Below are 24144 nucleotides of genomic sequence, written 5' to 3' on the forward strand. Positions count from 1 at the left end.
TTTCTCTCAGCCATTCTTGGGTGTTTTTGGCTGTGTGTTTTGGATCGTTGTCCTGTTGGAAGACCCATGACCTGCGACTGAGAGCAAGCTTTCTGACACTAGGCAGCACATTTCTCTCCAGAATGCCTTGATAGTCTTCAGATTTCATCGTACCTTGCACACTTTCAAGACACCCTGTGCCAGATGCAGCAAAGCAGCCCCAAAACATTACTGAGCCTCCTCCATGTTTCACCGTAGGGACAGTGTTCTTTTCTTCGTATGCTTGGTTTTTGAGTCTATGAACATAGAATTGATGTGCCTTACCAAAAAGCTCCAGTTTGGTCTCATCTGTCCAAAGGACATTCTCCCAGAAGCTTTGTGGCTTGTCAACATGCATTTTTGCAAATTCCAGTCTGGCTTTTTTATGAGTTTTTTTCAGCAGTGGTGTCCTCCTTGGTCATCTCCCATGAAGTCCACTTTGGCTCAAACAACGACGAATGGTGCGATCTGACACTGATGTACCTTGGCCTTGGAGTTCACCTTTAATTTCTTTGGAGGTTGCTCTGGGCTCTTTGGATACAATTCCAACGATCCGTCTCTTCAATTTGTCATCAATTTTCCTCTTGCGGCCACGTCCAGGGAGGTTGGCTACTGTCCCGTGGGTCTTGAACTTCTGAATAATATGAGGCACTGTTGTCACAGGAACTTCAAGCTGTTTAGAGATGGTCTTATAGCCTTTACCTTTAAGATGTTTGTCTATCATTTTTTTTCGGATGTCCTGGGACAATTCTCTCCTTCGCTTTCTGTTGTCCATGTTCAGTGTGGTACACACCTTTTCACCAAACAGCAGGGTGACTACTTGTCTCCCTTTAAATAGGCAGACTGACTGATTATGAGTTTGGAAACACCTGTGATGTCAATTAAAAGACACATCTGAGTTAATCATGTCACTCTGGTCAAATAGTTTTCAATCTTTTATAGAGGTACCATCATTTTTGTCCAGGCCTGTTTCATTAGTTTGTTTTTTTAAATAATTATGTTAATCAACAATTCAAAAGTGATGGCTGTTTTTGATTATTTAATTTTCAATAAATTTTTATTTATTGTTACTTTTGTGAGTTTCAAGTGATTTCAGTGAGAATTGTGGGTTTTTCCTTCTTTAACTGAGGGGTACCAACAATTTTGTCCACGTGTGTAAGTTTAGCTAAAATAGATTCTTTAAGGAACCATTTTCCAGACAATTATTAATGGATCTACCTGCAGCACAAATGAATTCTTCTCCATGATGCCATAGAGTAACCATTTTTAATAAGGAACCCTTTATTAGGAACCTTCTAACCAACCATTTCTCTAAGTGTTTCTTTAAAGACCTTCCATAAGGTGCCACAAAGAACTGTCAAACATGTTTCTTTAGGCATCATAAATTGTGCCATAGAGAACTTTAGGCAAAATGGGTTCTTTGAGGAACAATTTTGCAGAAAAATCTTTGTGGATGTTCAGTGAAACATTGGTGCAAACTGGAACCAAAAGCAGAACCATGTTTACTTAAAGAACAAACCTTTTAGCAAGAACATGTTTAAAGAGCCATTTCATCAACTGTTCTTTAAAGAACCTCCCAAAGTGCCATCAAAAATCATTTCTTTGGCCGCCATAACTGGTTCTCCAGAGAACTTTAGCCAAACTGGTTTCTTTTAGGAACCATTTTTAGTTTTCCAAGGAACCCTTTATTAAGAGCCTTCTAACCAACCACTTCTTCAAGTCGTTCTTTTAAGAACCTCCATAAGGTGCCACAAAGAACCATCAACAAATGGTTCCTTTTGACACCAGAAATTAAACAAAGGTGCAAACTGGAACCAGAACTAGAGCAATTTTTACAAAGAATCCTTTAGCAAGAACTTCTTTAAAGAGCTCTTTAATCAAATGTAAGGTACTAAAGAACCTTTAAATAGGTTCTAACCATCCATTACTTCCAGGAAGTGACGTAGTGTTCACTTGTTGTCATGGTTACAGTGACGCCATGACACTATCCCACAATGATACAGAAACATTCAGACTATTAGCCGCATCACTGCCGGAATCTGATCAGGTGGTCCTTGTGTCATTTCTGACCTTCCCTGAGAATTTCATCCAAATCCGATTGTCTGTTTTTAAGTAATGATCGTTCCCTGGTGGAGTAACGAACTAAAACTGCACTAAGAAGCTGTTGTTCATCTGGAACCTTGGACAGATGTTCCCCACAAATCACAACATAAGCTAAAACCACAAACCTGTTCTGATTGTGTTTATTTATGTGAAGCAACGTCGTTGAGAAGAGCATCTCTCAGGACACTTTCTGTTTCTAAATGTGTCCTTTTTTTAGAGTTCAGCAAGTTAAACATCTTGCCTCCTGTTAAATCGGACCTGTTTGGGTGGTTCTATTCTCCGCTGACAGCTTCCACAAAGACTTCCTGTGTGGAGGCAGCTGAGTGTTTTAGCAGCAGAGGGTCGCTACCAGAGGACGGCCTGTGAATGTGAGCGCTCAGGGATTTAGGGTCATGTTGAGCCGACGTATTGTCCTCAAGATTTACCGGCAGATTAAGACATTCTTATCTCCTGGCTGCTGCTCGCTCACCGACTCTGTTGGACACTGAAGCTAATGAGGCTAAAGGCTCTCAGCGGTGGAACGTCTGGGTTCATCTGTAGCGCCATCATGAGGTTCTTCAGGTTTAGCTGAACCAGAACCAGTTTTAGGTTTTTACATGTAAGAAATTCAACTTCTGGTGCAGAACATTAAAATAAAATGTGCAAACTGGAACCACAAAGGGTTCTTCACAGTAATGAGAGAGTAGTGTGTTACTGTGTGTGTGTGTGTGTGTTTTGTGTAACTGGAGATGGACGTCACCTGTCGATCCTCAGAGCAGATGTTGTTCTTTGTGGGTTTTAACACCCGTTTTATTAACGACGTCTCAGACAGGAGAAAGTTTTTAGTTTCATTTTCAGACCTTTGGAGTTCCTCTGAAATCTGAGAGAATCTTCTGGTTTCTTCTGACAAAACAAGACGTTTGTTATCAACATTTTTCACTGTTTTTCATTTATTCTGACATTTTATACCAAGACCAACTAATAGATTCATTGAGAAGAGATTAATCGACAAACATGTTTTTAAACAGAAATGGTGAAATTATTTGCTAATTAATGCTGGTTATTAGTTAGAAATTCAACTTAATATCTGTATCCATCCCTGATAATGACTGAATTAATTGGAATTAATTGAGATAATATGAAACGTGACTCTTTAACTCCAAATAAACTTTAGATTTTGTCTCTCTAAAGCTGTTAAATCACCAGTTATCAGTCGGATGTTGTTGACTTGTTGCAGCTTCAGACGTAAAGTTGCAGTAAATGTTGGGTTTCAGCAGATAAACGGAGATTCAAAGAGCAGCTGATGACGATGATGGAGGATGAAGGCTACCTGTCCGGCTCAGCTTTCCCTCCTCCAGAAACATAATGAGGAGTTTCATTCCTCCTGATCTGACAGAATAATTACAGCCCTGAAAGAAAGTAGAGGATCAGTTAACGACCATACATCCCATAATATTGATGATCACGGCTGGTTTTAGGTTTGTGTTGAGACTGACACCTGGATGGAAGTAAAACTCATCTGGTTGGTAGTGTGGTGTTTTGTTTTTGTTGGTTTTTTTGCTCATCTTTTCGTCTCCTTTTCTTCGTTTTGCGTTACTTCTGTCTGTCTTTTTTCCTCGCTGAAATCATTTAGTTTTACTCTGTGGTTTTTTTTTGTGTCTCTCTTCCTCTGTTCCATCTTGTTTTTGTTTTCTCTTTATTTTCCTATTTTTGACCTCTTTCTTGCACCTTTTTTCTTCACATTGCACAATTTTATTGGCATTGCTGCTTTTTCTGATATGACAGAATAAAACTTTTAAGAGAGACAAACTATTCTAACGGTTGGATAAAGTTGGACAAACATCAGGAGAAGAAACAGATAAAAAGATTAAGGAAGATCTGTAAAACTTAAAACTCAATCCAGTTTGCATAAATCACGTTAAATGTGTTGCGCTTCAGGAGTCCACTGATGATCTTCAGGTTCCAGTTGACGACATTTAAGGATCCAGAATGATCAGAGACGTGCAGCTTCGGTGTCAAATCCTCTGTTCGTGCTTTTAGTTTCTCTCAGATGTCCTGAACATAAATGAGCGTTCACTCCTCCAGCCCTGCCTCCCCCCCCGCTGTCTAACGGCTTTGTTTCACACAGATTTACTCCCGTTAGCATCTGTCGCTAGGCTTAGCGCCGGGGCCCCTCGGCTTTGTTTTCCAGCCTCGTCCCCACAAACACAACGGGGCCAATTAGAAACCTAATTAGGTCAAAGCCTGTGACATTTTAATGCTGTGAAAAGGCCCAGAAGACATCCGTGTTTATAGTTGCTAATGCCATGGATTAGAAACGTTTGGAGCCATTTTATTGTAACTTTAGTCAATGTTTAACAGGTTTTGAATCATATGGACAAGATTTGTTAACTGTTTTTGAGAGACTTTGGACAAAATTGAGTGTTTTCAGACCATCTTGAGACATTTGTAACAAGCTGTTGTCATTTTGGCCAAGATTCAAGTCACTTTGGAAGGATTTGATGCAATTAGAAAAAGATTCAACCATTTGGGGCCATTTTTACGTAACTTTGGACCAACAGAAACACATCCAGGATACCAATGATGGCTTCTAGGACTCTGAACTGCTCACACTCGGATACATCCCATAATACTGATGATCACAGTTGGTTATATCATGGATTGGAAACGTTTTGAGGCATTTTGAACCATTTTTTTTGGTGTAGCTTAAGTACATTTTTGGACAATTTTGAAATATTTTAACGAGTTGTTCAAGTCACAAAGATCTTCACAAGTTGGACAAACATCGGGAGAAGAAGCAGTGACAGTGATTAAGGAACATCTGCAACACTTAGAAGCAAGTACGGTTTGGCGTAAATCATGTTAAATGTGTGGATGAACTGGAGGTTCCTTTGCAAGAAAACATTCCAGCTGACAAAGTATTTAGTGATCCAGAATGATCAGAGACACACACTGCACTTTAAGAGAACCATTCTGTGAACCAGTGAAGTCCGAGTCTACAGGACGACCAGCTGGTTCCATGTTGTTTATGTTCATGGCTGGTAAAATGGTCCAAAAGACAGGATGCACACGACTCCTTTCAAAGTAAAAGCACTGACTTGTCGTGGTTTCCTGGTTTCTTCTTCTCTGGTTTCCACATGAATGAATGTGTCCGGCGGTAAAAAGGACCCTGAATGTAACCCACTCTGTCTCTGAGTGGCTGGAGGCGACGTCGTCTGAATAAAGCCGGTCTCTGTCCGAGGACTCGACCCTCCATTAACACCCGACAACCCCCCAGCACCCAGCCGCCTTCATTCCTCACATTCCTGCTTCAGTAGACGTCACAGAATCCTTTATAACGTGGAGGAAATGTGATCCAGTTTCTGTCCCCAGACCTTTTAATCTCCGCTAACTTCAGGATGTTTGACGAAGAAAAGTTCGTTTTCAGAGCTACAGCCTCCAAATGAATCCAAACGACACACTTTCTAATCCTGTGCTGCAGTTTTCATCCTTCTTAAGATGGTATAAAACACACAGAATCAGTTTCTGGAGATGATCCTGGTTTCTCTGACCATCCACCTACCAACATTAAAGTTTACCCACAACGACCTTTTCAAAGTTTTCTCTGGTGGATTATCAGAAACAGAAACACATCCAGAGAACCAATGATTGTTTCTTGGACTCTAAAGTGTTCACACCAGGATACATCCCATAATACTCATGATCACAGCTGGTTCTTACATGGACTTGAAAGGTTTGGAGCCATTTTGAACCATTTTATTGGAACTTTAGTAAATGTTTAACTGATCTAAGACAGGTTTGGAATCATCTGGACACATTTTGAACCATTTCTGAGAGACTTTGGACCAAATTGAATCTTTTTGGTTCATTTTTGAGACATTTATAACAAGTTGTTGTCATTCTAGCCAAAGTTCAAGTCCCTTTGGAAAAGCTTTGAGGCATTTTGGACAGATGTTAGGACCTCTGGACACATTGAGTCATTCTGGGAAGGATTTGATGCAGTTTGAAGAAGATTCGACCATTTTTGACCAATTTGTAGGTAACTTTGGACAAACTGAAACACATACCGACATCATAGACTTTGAACTGCTTCAGTTTTACTCTTCAAACTAAGATACATCCCATAATATTGATGCTCACAGTTGGTTATAGAGACCAGGTTTAGTGTTTAGACTGTGACATCTGGATGGATTTAAAACTGATATTTTTGGTCATTTTGCATCTTGTTTTTCTAATTTTCTGTCTGTTTTTTCCAGTTTTCTGCTCATCTTTGTCACTTATTCTTCTCCTTTCTGTTATTTTACATCACTTTTGTCATTTTGCGTCTCTTTCTTTTCCTGTCTTATGTCACCCTGATTGTGTCTCATTTTGTGTCGTTTGAATTTGAAACACAATTCTTCATCTTGTCGAAGGGCTGGGCTGGACTCCTTAAAGATGAAGCTCTTCAGATGAACCGTTCCAGGAGATAACAACTCGTTTGACGACTTAATTCTGTTTACAGTCAACAGTCCTGACGTTAGCTGCTGGTTGTCGACCGAAACCTCCACCTGCTGCTGCTTTTATTTAAATGATTCCACTAAAACACGGCAGATAAGCCAAGTCTTATTCAAGATTTGGACGAGTTCTATGTAGAAGTAATCGATAAACTGAACGTCTACGGTAGAGTTTGTTCCTAATCTGTCGGTATTTGTTGGTTAGCGTGTTTTCTATCCGAGTGTTTTTCATTTCTCTGGAACTAGGAGCCACTTGTTGTGTCTTCTGGGAAATGTTTTGTCTTCGGTGTGAAATCTGAAGGTCACGTCTTCCTGACAGCAAAAATCCAAAGAACAGAGTAAAGTTGAGAAAAAGAGCTTTTCATGATGCAGAAACCATGAAGTTCCATCGAGTCGATTCAGAAGCTGGATTTCTTTGATTAGCAGTTGAACAAAAACATTCTCCAGATATTTTACTGTTTACATTTTGGCAGAAGCACAACCTGCAGTTCAACCTAAAAGTCTCAGAATTCTTTTAACTTGATTTTTGGTCACAACTGAATCACTGATGTATTTTTAATTGCATCAAACGCCACAGAATTTTATTTTATTTTTTTGCAAAATCTGGTTAAAGCGAATACTTTTTGACGAATTTTTAAATTAGACATTTTTAAAAATATAATATCACAAATTTAAGCTTTTTTTTGTCACATTTTTTGAGAAAACATCACATGAGTAGTTCAAAGACCGTTGGAAAGTTGAAAATATGATAAATCCCTGTAATATTTTGTCATAATTAAAGCTGCTGTCCGGAGTTTCCGTTTGTTTTCAATTTATGTATAATTTTTTAACAAAGCTTAAATGTGTCAGTCCAGTTCGATACTATAATATAATGTTAGTATGACGCGATATGAAAATTTATTCCTGAGCTCCGCCTTCCTCTCATAGACCCCCATGTTATTCCAAAAAGCGCCGGTTGCTGCCGACCAATCAAGTTCGAGCTTCAGCTTTGTCATGCTGTCAATCAACGGTTACGCGCACAGCAAGCAAGCCCATGCAGAGGTGGGCGAGCTACGCACTACGCAACCGCGCGCACATTTGTTTTGCTTGTGGAGGAGAGAGCATCAGGGATCAGCAACTTCCAGAAAAGTTACCAATCCCACGGCTTGTCAGGCCAAGAGACTGCAGGACGTTTTTTGGCTCGGGGTGTTCGCGTCGCTCCCCGACCACGGCCTCCATAGCCCGCCTGACGGCTTCGTTTAGATGCCCGACCTCTGGAGGAAGATGTTGGGGCGTCTGGGACATACTCTTCGTCAGAGGAGTCATGCAATTCTGAACTCTAGATAGAAATAAACAATGTAACACATATACACGCGTAAATGCACTAAGTTTGATAAACAACGTCATCGAGAGGGATACACGAGTGTAATCACATATTGAAACTTTACTCGTTCGTCCTAGCAGATTCATGTTATTTTGGTATTAGGACAAGTTAGACTCAATACAGCATTCTAACGTAATTCCTTTATTATTTACTAAATGTACTAAATGTAGAAGAGGGGAAAACAGCAAAACAGGCGAGATGCTGCAGCACTCCGGGCACTTCTCTCATGTACTGCGCGCGTGCACAAATAAAGGGGCGAAATCAGAGGGAGGGACCAACAGTGTTTTGGGAGACGCTGAGATTCAAACTCCGGACAGCAGCTCTAAGTCACTGATGGTTTTTTAGTTGCAAGCAGTGCAGATTTCTGCTTTGTTGTTTCTTTTCTTTTTCCTTTTTTTTTTTTTTTGCATAGTCTGGTGAAAACACGATCGGCAGTTCAACCTAAAATCCCAGAATTCTTTGAAATTGATTTTTGCCCACAGCTCAGTCACTGATGGCTTTTCAGTTGTACAAAGAAACACAGAATTTTTTCCTTTTCACATAATCTGATTAGAGAAAAAGCTAACTTTTTAGCCATTTTCTAAAGGACGCCTGTAGGATTGCAGTATTTTTGGTGAAATGTCACAAATTTAAGCTTTTCTTTAGTTGTGCTTTTTCAAAAATTGCATATTAGTCGTTCAAAGACCAGAAAGTTAAAATCACAATAATTTCTTAATTTATTAGCATTATCTGCTTCTGATAACGGTGTGATGTTTTGCTTGACCGTGCTGAGGAACACAGCAGCAGATGGAAATAAACAGGAAGTGATGAAGACGATGCACATCTTCCACATGACTGGAACTGGACATAGAAAGTAGTTTTTGCTGTTTAATAATTATAAAAGAGCAGATAAGAAGATAAAATCAGATTCCAAACAGAGGCGATGGTTGAGCTGGTCTGTCAGGCGGTTTTGTTCTTCAGCAGATGATGAACGGTGAGTTTCATTTGACTCCAGGAGTCGGATGAAGCTTCTCCGTCGGCCACATGTCAGGCGTGAAATCTGATCTGTTTAACTCCAGGTGAGGTTCAGGTGCAGAAGTTATCAAAGGGAAACGCCAGAGATGAAACCAACCCGCTGTGTCAGGAAATAAGAGATAAGAGAAGACATTTTAGCTTCTATGTTTCTTTTTTATTTATTGTTTTTATTGCATTTGTTCCCTTAAAAACCTCAAAACTCGTCGACAAGTTAAAAGTTAAAAAAAGAAACGTGTTTAGCTAACGTAGCGCATGCTAGCTGCTCTGTAAACAAAAACATGTTTGTAAAAAGAGAATGTTGGTTAGAAGTTCCTCCATCAGAACGATTAGATCTTCTCCTCAGCACATCAGAGTGGATTTGTTTACTTGTTTGTTTACATGTTCTTTATGTGATCTTTCCCAGGTTTACACCTACAAGCAGAACGCCCTCACCAGGCAGAAGGTCCAGCCGATGCAGCTCAGCAGCGTGGCCGGTGTGGAGGACATGGCGGCGCTGGAGGACCTCCATGATGGAGCCATCATGCACAACCTGTTCCTCAGATACCAGCAGAGACACATCTATGTGAGTTTAACCCGCAGAACGCCGATTCACATCGTCTGGATGCTGGAGAACCTGTTAGAGGACGTAAACATGCTAACTGTGGATTAGAATACAGTTCAGAACAGAGTCAGGAGGTTTGTTTAGTAAAGTCTGGACCTTCTTTAGCCTTCAGCTTGTCCAAACACGTCTGAAATGACTAAAAAATATCCAAAATAACTTGAAACATGTCCCAAATGACTCAGAATTTGAAATAAAAGTCTCAAAAGATCTCCAGATTGACTCACAATCTGCCCAAAATGATTCAAAGCTCGTCCAGTATGGCTGAAGATCGTCTAAGGTGATTTGAAATGAATCCGAAATTACCTACAAATGGTCAATATGACTCAAAAACAACAGAAAGAGATTGAAAATGACAAAAAACAAGATAAAAAAACCAACAAAAAGGTTAAACTGACAAAAAAAATAGAGATAAAAACAAAAAAGATTGAAACTGACTAAAAACTAGATTTAAAAAAACAACAAAAAGAGATTAAGCTGACAAAAATAGAAATAAAAACAACAAAAAGATGAGATAAACAACAAAGACTAAATTGACAAAAAACGAGATAAAAAACAAAACGATTGAAAATAACAAAATGAAAACACTTTTTGTTGTTTTTATGCCTCACTTTTGTCAGTTTCAACCTTTTTGTTGTTTTTTTGTCATTTTTTGTCATTTTTAATCAAATAAAAGCAATGAGACAAAGTATATATGATACATAAATGAAATACTAAAGGCAGGAACAGAAGGTAGAATGTCTAATTCTCTGATATATTAATCACTCATAAACAACACTACAGGGTTTGAACCCTCAGATTTACATTTATTGACTCAGATTAAACCTAAAAATAAAGACATGTAGAGACTTCAGGCTTGTTGAACCATTAAAACTGCTCCATCCTTTGTTCTCTTTAACCCACACATCACTCCTGTCCTATTTCCCAGCACAGACTCATAGAATTACCCTCAAAAAGCAGATTTTTCTCACATTCCTCCCACATTTAAACATCTCTGGCTGCTCTAAAATCTGACACTCTGAGTTTTTCTAATGATGGATACATTTTTAGAGTTTTTTTCTATAAAGGATCCATTTATTCTTGTTGTTTTTTTTCCAGTTTTATGTTCAGATGAGCTGTTTTCAGACCTGCCTGCTTCTCAAACGGTCCTTTTTTTCCTCAGTTTTTCAGAAACTCTCGCTTGTTTCTCTGTCTTTATGAAAATAAATTCTTTGGTGTCTATTTTCAGCTCTTGTGGTCAAGTCTGAACTAAACCAGCGGTCGTTTTACTTCACATGATGCTGAGTCAGACCTAAAAAAAGGGAAAAAAATGCGTCTAAACGACTGAGTGCACAGTAAGAAGCTCGCTGTCCAGTTTGTGTCACCTTTTGTGTCTAATTTAAAGCTTTTTGTGTCTCGTTTGCTTTGTTTTGTTGTTTTATTTGGTCTAAAATCTCTCCTGTGGATATTTATTAATAAACAATCAGCCGCAGGTCATTAAGCTCCACAGAAGTCTCTGTCATGGTGCCCACTGCTAAACCTGATAAACTAAAATCACATCAAAAGCTTTCATTAAATTATTAATTCTAAAAACAAACAGTCAAAAACTGTAAATAATGTACACATCAAAAGTCTTTTTATATATATTTATTTTGAAATAGACTGTAAAATGACACAGGTTTTGTCATATTTAAATCGACAGAAAAGATAATAATTTTTTTATGAATATTTATTTTTAATTTTGGTAAAAAGTTATGAAAATATGAATGATAATATTGTAATTTTACTGTCTAATATTGTTAAAAAATAAAAGAAAAAAGTGCTTTTGATGTGAACATTATTGCTAATTTTCTAGATTGTTTATTTAAAAAATGTTAATTAATTAATCCCTTTTTTATGATTTTATTGGATATTTTCTCGTAATTTATCCAGTAATTTATTAATAGTAATTTAACAAAACAGGGAAAATCAGTAACATACCAGTTACAGTAAATAAACTGCTAGTAATAATAATAATAAAAAATAATAAATATCAGTTAGAAACTATTATATTTTTGGCTGATTTTACTGTCTAATTTTTTTTTTTGAAAAAATAGAATAATAAAAAAAAAGAAATCCCGTAGATGTGGACATTATTTACAGTTTCAGGCTTCTGTTTTAAATGATGAACCAAACATTTAAAACGTGTAAATTAACAGTTAACAGGTGATCTGTTTTTGTGTCTAAAGTGATTTTAAACGTGTGATTTCTTCATTTAATCTTAGCGTGTCGTAGATCAGATCCACGTTTAACTTCAGCCTCTTTAAATCTGGACCCGGTTGATTTAAAGAAACCTCTGACCCGCTGGAGATAATTCTGAGCATACGGCAGCGTTCACATGTCATTAAAGCTACCAGGAGCACAAAGATGTCTTTGTGTTTGTTTCTGCTGCAGAAAGTTTCAGAGCGATGATGGGTCAGAACAAACTCAGACTGTTCAGTTCTGCAGAAACACAGAGACGCTTTGTTTGGTGATTATCTGATGGAAATCAGGACAGGGTGGGATTAATGAACAGCACCAGCAGGACCAGCACTGATACTGACTGATAATCAATCACTGGACCAATAATCAGTTATTTCTCTGAGTAAACTGTGATTCATTTCTCTTCCAAGCTTTCATTTTTGTCAACGTTTCATTTCAATATTCCCAATTTCTTCTGTAATATTTTATTAAATGTGCAGTAATTTACTGCCAGTAATTTATTGTTTTTCATCATTATTGCTTATTTTTTCTATTCTAGTCTTAATGTAGCTCACTTATTCTTATTTTAATGTCAAAATAAATACCTGTAAATTATTTATTAATTTATAGATATTCATAATTAATTAATTCATAATTAATAATTTATAATTTATTTCAGACTTTTTATATGACTATAATTGCTATCATCTAGTCATTTATCCAATCATTTATTTGTATTAATATATATATATATATATACTTTTTAATGAAATAACTAAATAAATATCTGTAAAAACTGAGTATATGGTTTTTGCCGATTTAAATACGACAAAAACTGTCTTTTACAGTCTAATATTGTAAAAAAAAAAGACTTTCGATGTGGAAATTAATTATAGTTTTTAAAGTTATTTTTTAAATATTAATATATTTTTTGCTAATTTAAATACTATAAAAACAGTGTAATTTTACAGTCTAATATTGTAAAAAAATAAAAAATAAAACAAGAAAAGAAACAGACTTTTGATGTGGACATTATTTGTTTTTACAATATTAGAGTGTAAAATTACATTTTTTGTCGTATTTAAATCACCAAAAAAATCTAATGATGTTAATTCATAATTTGTATATATATGTATATATATATATATATATATATATATATATATATACATTTATAGACTAGTTTTATTTGTCTGGACTTCTTGTCTCCTAAATAAAAATAGCTGCTGTTGCCTCACATTCCTACAGGAACTATTTTACATTTTCATTCAGCAGAAGCTCTCAAAGCTTCTTTTTTAACATCGGTCCCCTCAAAGATGTAATAAGATCAGAATCCAGTCAGTTTCTTCCTCCCTGGAGCTGATTTTTGGACTTTAAATTCCTCAGACGTCAGTTTTTAACCAGGTAAAAAAAAAAAAAGTCTGATCTTTCTGGAAACGATCCTGCAGGGAAACAGAGTGGAGGGGCCCCGAGTCACAACCTGTCAGGGGCCCCGAGTCACAACCTGTCAGGGGCCCCGAGTCACAGCCTGTCAGGGGCCCCGAGTCACAGCCTGTCAGGGGCCCCGAGTCACAGCCTGTCAGGGGCCCCGAGTCACAGCCTGTCAGGGGCCCCGAGTCACAGCCTGTCAGGGGCCCCGAGTCACAACCTGTCAGGGGCCCCGAGTCACAGCCTGTCAGGGGCCCCGAGTCACAGCCTGTCAGGGGCCCCGAGTCACAGCCTGTCAGGGGCCCCGAGTCACAGCCTGTCAGGGGCCCCGAGTCACAGCCTGTCAGGGGCCCCGAGTCACAACCTGTCAGGGGCCCCAGATTCCTGGGAGCTCCCCTGCAGACCTCTGGGAGAATTAAAGGAGGAAACTGAACGAGAAGGCCTGCTGCTGCAGAAACTCATCTCTAACCTCATCAGACGTTTTATTTTCATCTCTGCACGATCATTTAAAGTTTCTAAAAGCTTGTTGGACGTTTGACTCACTGTTAAGATGTTTTTTTCAGTTCACTGTCAGAGAGGAGCAACAAAAAACAGAAAATATCCACATTGTTTTTCAAAATCGCCACCAAAAAATGCAAAATCACCTCAAAAAGCTGCAAAGTTTGAGCAAAAATATACAAAAAAACACACAAAAAATACAAAATCAACCCCAAAATATAGTCTGGGAATACCCAGACTGCCTGTGCACTCATTGTCATTTCGTTTACTAGGCAGTCTGGCGACCTGGGGTTGAATTTGTCCCTGAGTCAGGGATCCAATCACAGGACGGGGAGGGACAGTTAGACGATGACGCACACTAAGCGACTACGCGCAATGCATGATGGGTTGTTTGAGAAGAAGCGTTACCTTTGTTGTCGTGTTTCCGAAGGAACAAGCTAGTGGACTCGGTGGGTTTGGGCAGGTCTTTTTCAAAGTCCTCGGTGTCTTGGACGGGGTGGGTTCACGTTGTCTTTTCGATACGCTGCTTAACCGGACGTTCTCTTCCCATTGCCTGAATAAAGGAAAGTCTTTTTCAAGCCGACCGAGTGTGGAGGTGCAGCGCTGGCAGCATCTGTTTGACTGCTCCGGCTCCGGGGTGACTATCAGGTCCATCATCGCTAACCTATCTGATATGGTCGGCGTTGTTTTTGACACAAACATATCTGTGGAGTGTGCATAAACACGGGGTCCACTTTCCCTCATGTTTACTTTACATAAACGGCAAGAATCGTCCGGCGACATGGCGAAAGAAGCAAACACATGAGCAAACACAGCAATGATTCTTTTTCGTGGTGCTGCCGTCGCTCTGCATTTACGTCAGCGGCTAGCAGTGACACGATTGGCTGTGAGCTTCAACTGCCCCAGACTGACTGACATATGCAGCGCCCAATCAACGGCTGTGGAAAATTTTAAACTGCTCCACCCCTACAAGAAAATGAATAGCAGGTACCCAGCCTGTATCTCACTTGAGATTCAGGCTGGTGGTAGCCAGCCTACCCCAAAATATGCAATTCACCTCAAAAACATGCAAAATCTAAACAAAAATATACCAAAAAACACAGAAAATAAAAATCAACTCGCAAATATGTAAAATCAGCTCAAAAGAATGCAAAATCATAAGACAAATATACAAAAAACACCCAAATATATACAAAATCAACCAAAAAATATAACAAATCACCTCAAAATTATGCAAAATCAGAACAAAAATACACAAAAAACACACAAATATGCAAAAATACACAAAATATGCAAAAAACACCGACAAATATTCACAATCAACCCAAAAAGATGAAAAAGCACCTCAAAAAAATACAAAATTAGCACAAAAATATAAAAAAATCAACGCTAAAATATGCAAAATTCTACTTAACTTGAAGGCTGATATCAGCCTGTTGGTAGGTGGTTGGTAAGAACTGTTAGAGACGATGGAAGAAGCATTTTAACGTAGATTTAAAACCAGGATTTGGTTGATTTTTACAGGGCATGACTCTTTAGGAAATAACTCAAACACAAAGTGACGCTTGTGCTGAAGACGTTGTCGTTGCTGCATGTCGGTTAGAAAAACAGTTTTACAGTTTAAAGCACCAACAAGTTTGAAACAAGTCTGGAATAGACTTTACTGTTCATTGGTCAAACAGTTTCATATTTAAACACCAACAATGATCTGTTTCCTGCTGCAGGAACTTGAACCTTCGTGTGTTTTCTGACTGAAACAACGTCGCTGTTGAACCTCTTTCGGGCCGTTTTCATGACGCTTCCTGTGAGTTTTTTTAAAACAGAAATGAGTAAAAACTAGTTTGTCCACAAAATAGTTGTTTGAAAAAACAAGTTGTGATGCATCGATCTGAAGACGTGGTCGGTGACATCTGCTGCATGTTGGCTGGAAAACTTCTATGCTTCTTGTTTTGGTGCAGTTTGTGGTAATAACTGATCAGATCATTCAACAGAAGCTCAGTCGGGCTGAAAGCTGCACAGAATCCAGAGCATCGAGTCCTAAAAGCCTCATGAAGGTGAGGAAGCCGGACAGCAGCAAACACAACAAGACGAGGAGAACTCAGCAACACGTCTGACCTTTAGTTTTTTTCCTCTTTCTTCCCTCCAAACCCCCCACACACACGCTGCACATTTTCCAAAGCGGCGTCGGGTTTCAGAGTTCAAAACAAACCAAACTGCTGAAATAGAAGCCGGTGAAGCCAGGAGAAGTCTTGGCGGCAGCACTGCGGTGGTGACTAATGGATGGAGAGGGAGGCTTTGGAAAAAGAAAAAGGCATCAGCAGGCATGTGTGAGAAAACCGCCGGATATCTGCACAGAATCGCCGAAGTTCTCCCAGTCGGAAACGAGAAGGTTGGAGAGATTTTAGAGACGGTAAATCATGAGAGGGCCGGCGAACAGGAGAGCAGCTCTGCATCTCACCGACATGCTGACATTCCAGGAAAATGCATCTTCAGTCAGTTCAGTCAAAGCAAGAAAGACACCAGGAGAGGAAAAGTCACGAGTTTGAACCTCGGAGAGACCCCGAACCTTTAGAGACCCCGAACCTTTAGAGACCCCGAACCTTTAGAGACCCCGAACCTTTAGAGAGACCCCGAACCTTTAGAGACCCCGAACCTTTAGAGACCCCGAACCTTTAGAGACCCCGAACCTTTAGAGACCCCGAACCTTTAGAGAGACCCCGAACCTTTAGAGACCCTGAACCTTTAGAGACCCCGAACCTTTAGAGACCCCGAACCTTTAGAGACCCTGAACCTTTAGAAAGGCCCCGAACCTTTAGAGACCCCGTACCTTTAGAGACCCCGAACCTTTAGAGACCCCGAACCTTTAGAGACCCCGAACCTTTAGAGACCCTGAACCTTTAGAAAGGCCCCGAACCTTTAGAGACCCCGAACCTTTAGAGACCCTGAACCTTTAGAGACCCTGAACCTTTAGAAAGGCCCCGAACCTTTAGAGACCCCGTACCTTTAGAGACCCCGAACCTTTAGAGACCCTGAACCTTTAGAAAGGCCCCGTACCTTTAGAGACCCCGAACCTTTAGAGACCCTGAACCTTTAGAGACCCCGTACCTTTAGAGACCCCGAACCTTTAGAGACCCCGAACCTTTAGAGACCCTGAACCTTTAGAGAGACCCCGAACCTTTAGAGACCCCGAACCTTTAGAGACCCCGAACCTTTAGAGACCCTGAACCTTTAGAGACCCCGAACCTTTAGAAAGGCCCCGTACCTTTAGAAAGGCCCCGTACCTTTAGAGACCCCGAACCTTTAGAGAGACCCCGAACCTTTAGAGAGACCCCGAACCTTTAGAGACCCCGTACCTTTAGAAAGGCCCCGTACCTTTAGAGACCCCGAACCTTTAGAGAGACCCCGAACCTTTAGAGAGACCCCGAACCTTTAGAGACCCTGAACCTTTAGAGAACCCGAACCTTTAGAAAGGCCCCGAACCTTTAGAGACCCCGAACCTTTAGAGACCCCGAACCTCTAGAAAGACTCAAACCTTTAGAAAGAACCGTCACTGTAGAACCTCCTTCAGGACTTCCTATGTGTGAATGTAACTGGAGTTACATCCTGGAACAACTATTTGTACTCATTAGCTGCCCCTCAGACCCTTCAGCTGCCCCTCAGACCCTTCAGCTGCCCCTCAGACCCTTCAGCTGCCCCTCAGACCCTGTAACTGCTCCTCAGACCCTGTAACTGCCCCTCAGACCCTTCACTTCCCCTCAGACCCTGTAACTACCCCACTAACCTTGTAGCTGCCCCACTGACTGACTGACCTATATTCAGCCTCATGTAAATCGGCATGGGGGCAGTTAATGGGGTATTTGCATGAGCTGCCCCAGACCTTCCTGCTTGTGTAAATCGGCCGTCGGTGTTTTCATAAATCAGAGGTTTGACTGCAGCTTTCTGCTCAGGTGGAGAACGTAAACACTTCACAGCCGGACTGACCTCAGATCAGCTCCTGGAAACGTTCCTCCAATGTTTGGATTCTTTCTTATTAACAGGAACTTCAGACATAACAAAAAAGAAACAAAAAATGCTTTAAACAGCCTTTAAATGGATATTTTTTAACATTGTTATGATCATTATTATACAGGTTATTATAATGATGACTTCTGACTGGATATAAATCAGCAAAAAATTATTAATTTACAGATATGTTCTACTGTTAAAAGAGAATTTATGTTAAGGATTGAAAAATGCAAATACATTTCTGAAATGTGATTATTATTATTAATAATAATAAAAACCTAAAATTAAAAAAAATATTTATTATAAAAAAGATGGGCCAAAGCTGCAAATAATGTCCACATTAAAATGTATAATTGTGTAAAGTCTGACCTTAATGTTACATCTTTTTTTAAAATAAAATCTTTATTTAAAGCAACGATTTGCAGTCATGCAAACAAAACTAAATGATATTAAAGACTAGAAAATACTTTTTAATCAGTTCTTTTTAAAACATATTTACACCGTTTTGTGCAACTACAGAAAATATCTAGTCATTTATTTTTGTAAAATGTATGAAGTTACATGTTAATTAAAAAATACATGTAATTTCAGGTCAAATATTGTTTTTAATTTTGCTGTTTTTTTTGTTTTTGTTTTGTTTTACAGCTAAATTTAAATAGTTAAACTTCACTTTTCTTTTTTTGGTTTCCAGTGTATTTATATAACTTTGGTGGAAAAATATGACAATAAGCTATAATGATTCAATGAATCCATGGGTAGTTTGACCAGATTATGTGAATTAAAGTTGCATTCCGCAGCTTTTCAGAGCGTCCTGGTGGTTCATGGGTAAATGAAAACAGCATTTCATCAGTAAAGTCACGTTTCCCTGCAGGGTAACTTCACTCCAGACGTAAGAAAAGCCTCCGGGTGAAGTCTGCTTCAACTCGATGAATTGCCACCATTTGGACCCAATTATCCCCCTGTAGGTCCGTCCTGGTAACAGTTTCCGTGGCAGCAGCCTGGCTGGGAGCTAGTTGGCTGTGACCCCCCCCTCCCCGACCACCACAACCCGACGGCGGTGTCGAATCCTGTGAACCAAACCGCCGAGGCGACGCAAGAAACCCAACACCTACGAGTTTCAGTCTTTGAGTTTTAACCTGCTCCAAACACCAAATAAAAACAATGAAAACATTAAATAAACCTCCAAAAAGTCAGCATCACAGAGTCACAGAGACAGAATAAAGAAATGGAACGTCTGACAGGAAAAAAGAAATGAACGATATGAACTGTGAATATTTGTCCACTATCTGCTCTCTGTACACTGCCCGCAGTTCAACTGAAAAGTCTCATAGCGTCTCAGTTTTGCTAAGAAGGGCAGAAATCAGTGCCAATTTAATTTTTTATTTTTTTTATACTTCTAAAAGGTAGGCAAAGTTATTATAGAAAGATGCAAAATCATCAAAAACAGAGGTAAAGTTTCCACTACAAGAATAAATAGGCCATAAAAAATACACAAAATCACCAAGAAAGATGCCAAATCATGTTAAAATAAAATTACTACAACATGACGCAAAATCACCCCCAAAAATACACAAAATCACCAAAAAAGATGCTGAATCATCACAAAACATGATAAAGTTACCACAAGATGATGCAAAATCATCACAAAAATACACAAAATCACCAAAAAAGATGCAATTGTTTTTGAAAAATATAGACAAAGTTGCCATAAAAAGACACAAAATAACTAAGAAAAATGCCATATCATCACAAAATATGGTAAAGTTACCACAAGACGACCCAAAATCACCACAAAAAGATGAAAAATCATCAAAAACAGTCAGTTACCATAGAAAGACATAAACTCATCAAAAGAATCAAAATGACCACAAGAAAGGTAAAGTTTCCACAAAAAGATGCTAAATCATATAGAAAAAAGCCAAAATTACCATAAAAAGACACAAAATCGCTAACAAAGATGTCGAATCATCACAAAAAAGAGAAAAGAAGACAACATCAAGAGGTGAAGTTACCATTAAAAGAATCATTCACCACAGAAAAGGTAAAGTTTCCACAAAAGGACATGAAATCAGGACAAAAAGATGTAAAATCATCAAGAAAAGAGGGAAAGATTCCACTAAAAGACTTAAAAATTCCACAAAAAGGTAAACTTTCCACAAAAATACACAAAATCACCAAGAAAGATGCACAATCAGCAGAAAACATGGTCAAGTTACCACAAAATGATGCAAAATCACCACAAACAGATGCAAAATCTCCACAAAAAGATGAAAAATCATCAACAACAGTCAAAGATCCCATAGAAAGACACAAACACATCAAAAATGAGACAGTGCTTTATGAATATTTTTAACTGCTTCCATATTTGTCCACTATCTCCTTTCTGTACACTGCCTGCAGTTCAACCAAAAAGCCTCATGGCGTCTCAGTTTTGTTTTTTACAGGATGTCATACAAACTATGTTTTTTCTTGAAAATTTAATTAAATGTAAATGAAGTAGTTTCGATGAAAAATCGAAATTTTAAGGATATATCTGGTCAAAAGACCAAGAGAAAGTTGGAAATCGGATCATTTTTTCTGTTTTTACAGCTTCTTAAATGATGTGATTTTGCTGGTACTTTAATTGCTTCCATTTGTTTGTCCACTGTGGACACTGCTTGCAGTTCAAACGACAAGTCTGAATTTTTTGTCATTGGATGGTTGGTCCCAGACGAGTCGGTCAGGACTTCCTGGTTGGGCCGAGGAGCTCCAAATTTTTTACTTTTACAGAATCTACTCAATTTAAATAATATATTTTGCACTTTTTAAAAATCAAACATGTAGAATCAACATAATTTGAGATTTTAGCGCTGGCTTTGGTGAAGTCGTAGCCCGTTTAGAATGGTCTCATTTTGGTTCATGGTCCCCAGAGGATGAATCTGTTCATGATCCTTCGAAGCTAAATCGGTCGACTTTTATCCGGATTTCTTGCTGAACACACAGTTCTCTGTCAACGAGTGAAACATTCTGCAGCCGACTAATCCGAGTCCAAAGAACAGCTCCAGTTCACGTCTTGGCATCGAGTTTCACCGATTCAGCAGATAACAGACAAACAGCAGATCTGTGGCCTGAAGTAAATCCTTTGTTCGGCGTCGCGTTTATTCAGAGGTGGCTGCCGACGGTGAAGCTGTCGAGCCGAAGGAGGTATCCAGGAAAATGAGACGGAGCCTGGAGGGAAATGAAGACCAGATGGAGAAGAAACGCCGAGAGGATCAGAAGGAAAAAAAAAACTGAGCGACGGCAGGAAATGTACGAGCAGGGGGGGATGTTTCTGAGTTACATCTGTTCCAGCCGCTCAGGTTTAATATCGCTGCTGACGGACACGAAAAGACGGCAGTTCATGTTAGACGGGTTTTCTGAGGACATGAAACTGTCGACATGCAATGAAACGTGTAAAGTGGAAGTGAAATGAATGAAAGCATGGTTTCTAGATGTCTTACAGGTGATAGATATGATACCGATTGTGGATTTGCAGCCACGTCTCAAAGCAAAACAGGTTTTAATGTCAAACATGAGTCAGTCGTAGACTTTCAAGTTGGTGCATTCTGCTCTGTGGATCACCATTTTCCAAAAAAATGTCAACATAGAAGTAGAAGGTGGCATCCTCACATTCCTGTTCCAAAGATTCCCCTTATTTCAGCTGCTTATTTTGTTCATGTCCTTAAAAAATAATCTAATTAGTCACAAAACCTTTGGTGCAATAATGTTGTCATGTATGTACAGTGTGATTATTTTTCTGGAATAATGGGCAAAATGGATTCATGTCAAAATTAAGGTGCAATGTTGATAAAAAGTTTAAATTCCTTATTTGTTGCAGTCGTCTGAACAGATCGACCAAAAATGAATGATTTAATCTCCATCAGCTGCTTGTTTTTGGAGGGCTGAGAGTCACTAGAGTTGCTTTCATGAGGAAGAAAGTTCTACATAACGACCTTTCTGGATTAATCTGTTATCCATAGTGGACTACCTGTGAACACCGCCGTGTTTTCTCAACTTTAAACCGGTCCAACCTCCAGGAGACTGCTGGGTCAATCATATAAAGATTTAGCATTAGCAATTAGCAGTCGACACCACGTCTAAGCATCTCCATATTGAGGCTCAACCAGTGACGGTCTGGACAGCTTTTCTTCAGTGTCATCGATCTCCAATCAGATCATCGTTAGCGTACATGAAGTGCGGTGGTTAGTTTTCCATTAGCTGATAGTTTATATCTGCAACAACCACTCAGCAATCCAAAAGTTGTAACCTTCGACTTGTCTGGACAACTCGACCGCTCGCTGGAGGTCATTAATCATCACAGAAGTCTTTGTCATGATGCCTCTTTATTAGCTAAACTCCTTCTCTCTCCAGTATTAAACACAGCAACAAAACTGCAGTCTTTTATCTAATTTAACAGTAGAAGGAATAGTTAAAGTGTAATTTCACATGTCGATTTGATACTTTTTGATGTTTTATACGCCTCAAAGCCAAAAGTACAGCGAAGTTAGATTCCACTGGGAAACCAGAGCACCGTTCTAGTACACTTCAGCGCAACTACAACACATAACCTCTGCTTCAAAGTCATTAACCGCCACATAAGGCTTTGTCATGGTGCCCTGCTGCTAGCTAAACTCCCACAATGCTCTCTGCTTTAAGATTAACTGTAATCTGAGTGATGCCTCCTCTGGTCTCTACAGGATTAAACACCGCCACAAAACTGCAGCTTTTCATTCTGTGAAACAGTACGAATCTCCAGTAACATGTTGATTTAGTTCTTTTTGATGTTCTATACGTGTCTTTTGAAACACAGCTTAGTTACGTGGTTTCTTTAGGCTACACGAACGCTGTTCTAGCAGATTAAAAATGCCCAAGCTCTGGCTGATCGGCATTAACAATCACAGAAGTCTCTGTCATGGTGCCCCTTTACTACCTGAACTCAATGCTGTTTACCCGACAATATGAGCTGCTCATCGAGTTTTTAGAGGTTTAATCAGGGAACAGAAGCAGATTTTAAGGTTTAAATCTGCCCTTTAGTGCTCTGTTTGCAAAAACTAAAGACGTGTTGCTGCTAGCCGCCAAAACGCATCAACAGCAGTAAATCCTCTTGTTTATGGAAATCGATATCCACTCAGATAAAAAGGCACTGACAGTCTGAAAGGCTCTCTAAGGGTTCCTTTATGCTTCATGTCCACATAAAATACCATATAAATGCAATATTGGTCGGACTTTCTAATTAGCAAATAACCACTCAGCCTAGTTTACTGTCATTATGTTGTGTTATGTTTATTCCTAGCATTAGAAATAAGAATGTTCTGCCAAAAACCACATCCTAATGACAGCTGAGGACGATAAAAGTCACAGATTTAAAACTTATCAATGAAGCCAAGAGTAATCTGTACGGCAGATTCCAGACAAATCTGTTTTTTTATGTCGGCGAGATAACCAGACGAGTAACAGATGGGTGGAGAACTTCTGCCAAAGTTTAATTAGCGAACCAAAAAAATGCTAAAAATTGAGCAGAAATACTAAATAAAAGCACTCATGTCGTAAAGTCTCGGTCAGATTCCCAGAATTCTTTCGTTGTGAGTTAATTCAACCTGTTTCAGACCAAAAGAATAAAGAAATTCCGCTCTAAAGGAGAGTTTTATAAAGTAAAGAGCATTTTCTTCACATCTGTTAGCGATCAGGAAGGACAGCTTTGGCTAAAACCTCTGAAAAGTGAAAGTTTCTTCCACACACCGCTGATAATAACGAGCGAGTCTCCAGGAATGTGTGTGTGGTTTAATTCCAAAGCCACCAGATACGAGCTGTGGGAAAACAGCGACACATGATCCAACCGAACGAACGAACGCTGCAGAGAAGAATTTTACACTTTATGGAAAGAAAACAAAAAGCCTTTCAGGGGTTGAATCGTCTGAGGGTTTTTCCAGATATTTACTGGCTTGAACAAAAGCAGCGGCTGAACGGAGGCGATCAGCAGGTTAATCGTGTTGTAATCTGAGTTCCTGTACGTTCAGAGAAAGTGGAGCAGCTGCAGTCCGTCAGCAGACCCTCGTTCAAACAAAACCAGCGTCTCGTGAGGCAGATTCTGCTTCGTGACGAAACGACCGAAACAACCGAGCTGGAAAAGCCTTTGTGCAGAGCTGCTTCTTTGTCCTCAGAGGAGCTTTTCCTCACAGCCCATGAACTTTTACCTTCACTTTGTACATACACATCATCAGGAATTTAAAAAGGCTGAAAAAACAGTGGAATGCTGCAACATTCAGAAAAAAAAGCAAATATCTGTTATTTTCTCAGTTTTTTTTTTAGTTTAAATCAGAGAATGCAATAGTAAATACTGTCTTGAGCAGTAAAACTGTGTATTGTTATTGTCACACAGTGAAATAACAGATTATTATTTGTAAAAAATATAGATTTTTGATTTTTCA

At 39.2% G+C, this 24144-nt stretch overlaps 1 protein-coding gene across 1 annotated transcript in view; it reads left to right on the forward strand.

The window, feature by feature from the left end:
• myo10 (myosin X) overlaps positions 1 to 24144 on the forward strand; it is a 126295-nt gene that overhangs the window by 38125 nt on the left and 64026 nt on the right. Inside the window, exon 3 of the mRNA XM_051953911.1 lies at positions 9374 to 9532. Coding sequence (XP_051809871.1) covers positions 9374 to 9532 — 159 coding nt within the window. The remainder of the gene's footprint in view (positions 1 to 9373; positions 9533 to 24144) is intronic.

The sequence above is a fragment of the Acanthochromis polyacanthus genome, chromosome 9 (genome assembly GCF_021347895.1).
Source record: "Acanthochromis polyacanthus isolate Apoly-LR-REF ecotype Palm Island chromosome 9, KAUST_Apoly_ChrSc, whole genome shotgun sequence".
Lineage (NCBI taxonomy): Eukaryota > Metazoa > Chordata > Actinopteri > Pomacentridae > Acanthochromis > Acanthochromis polyacanthus.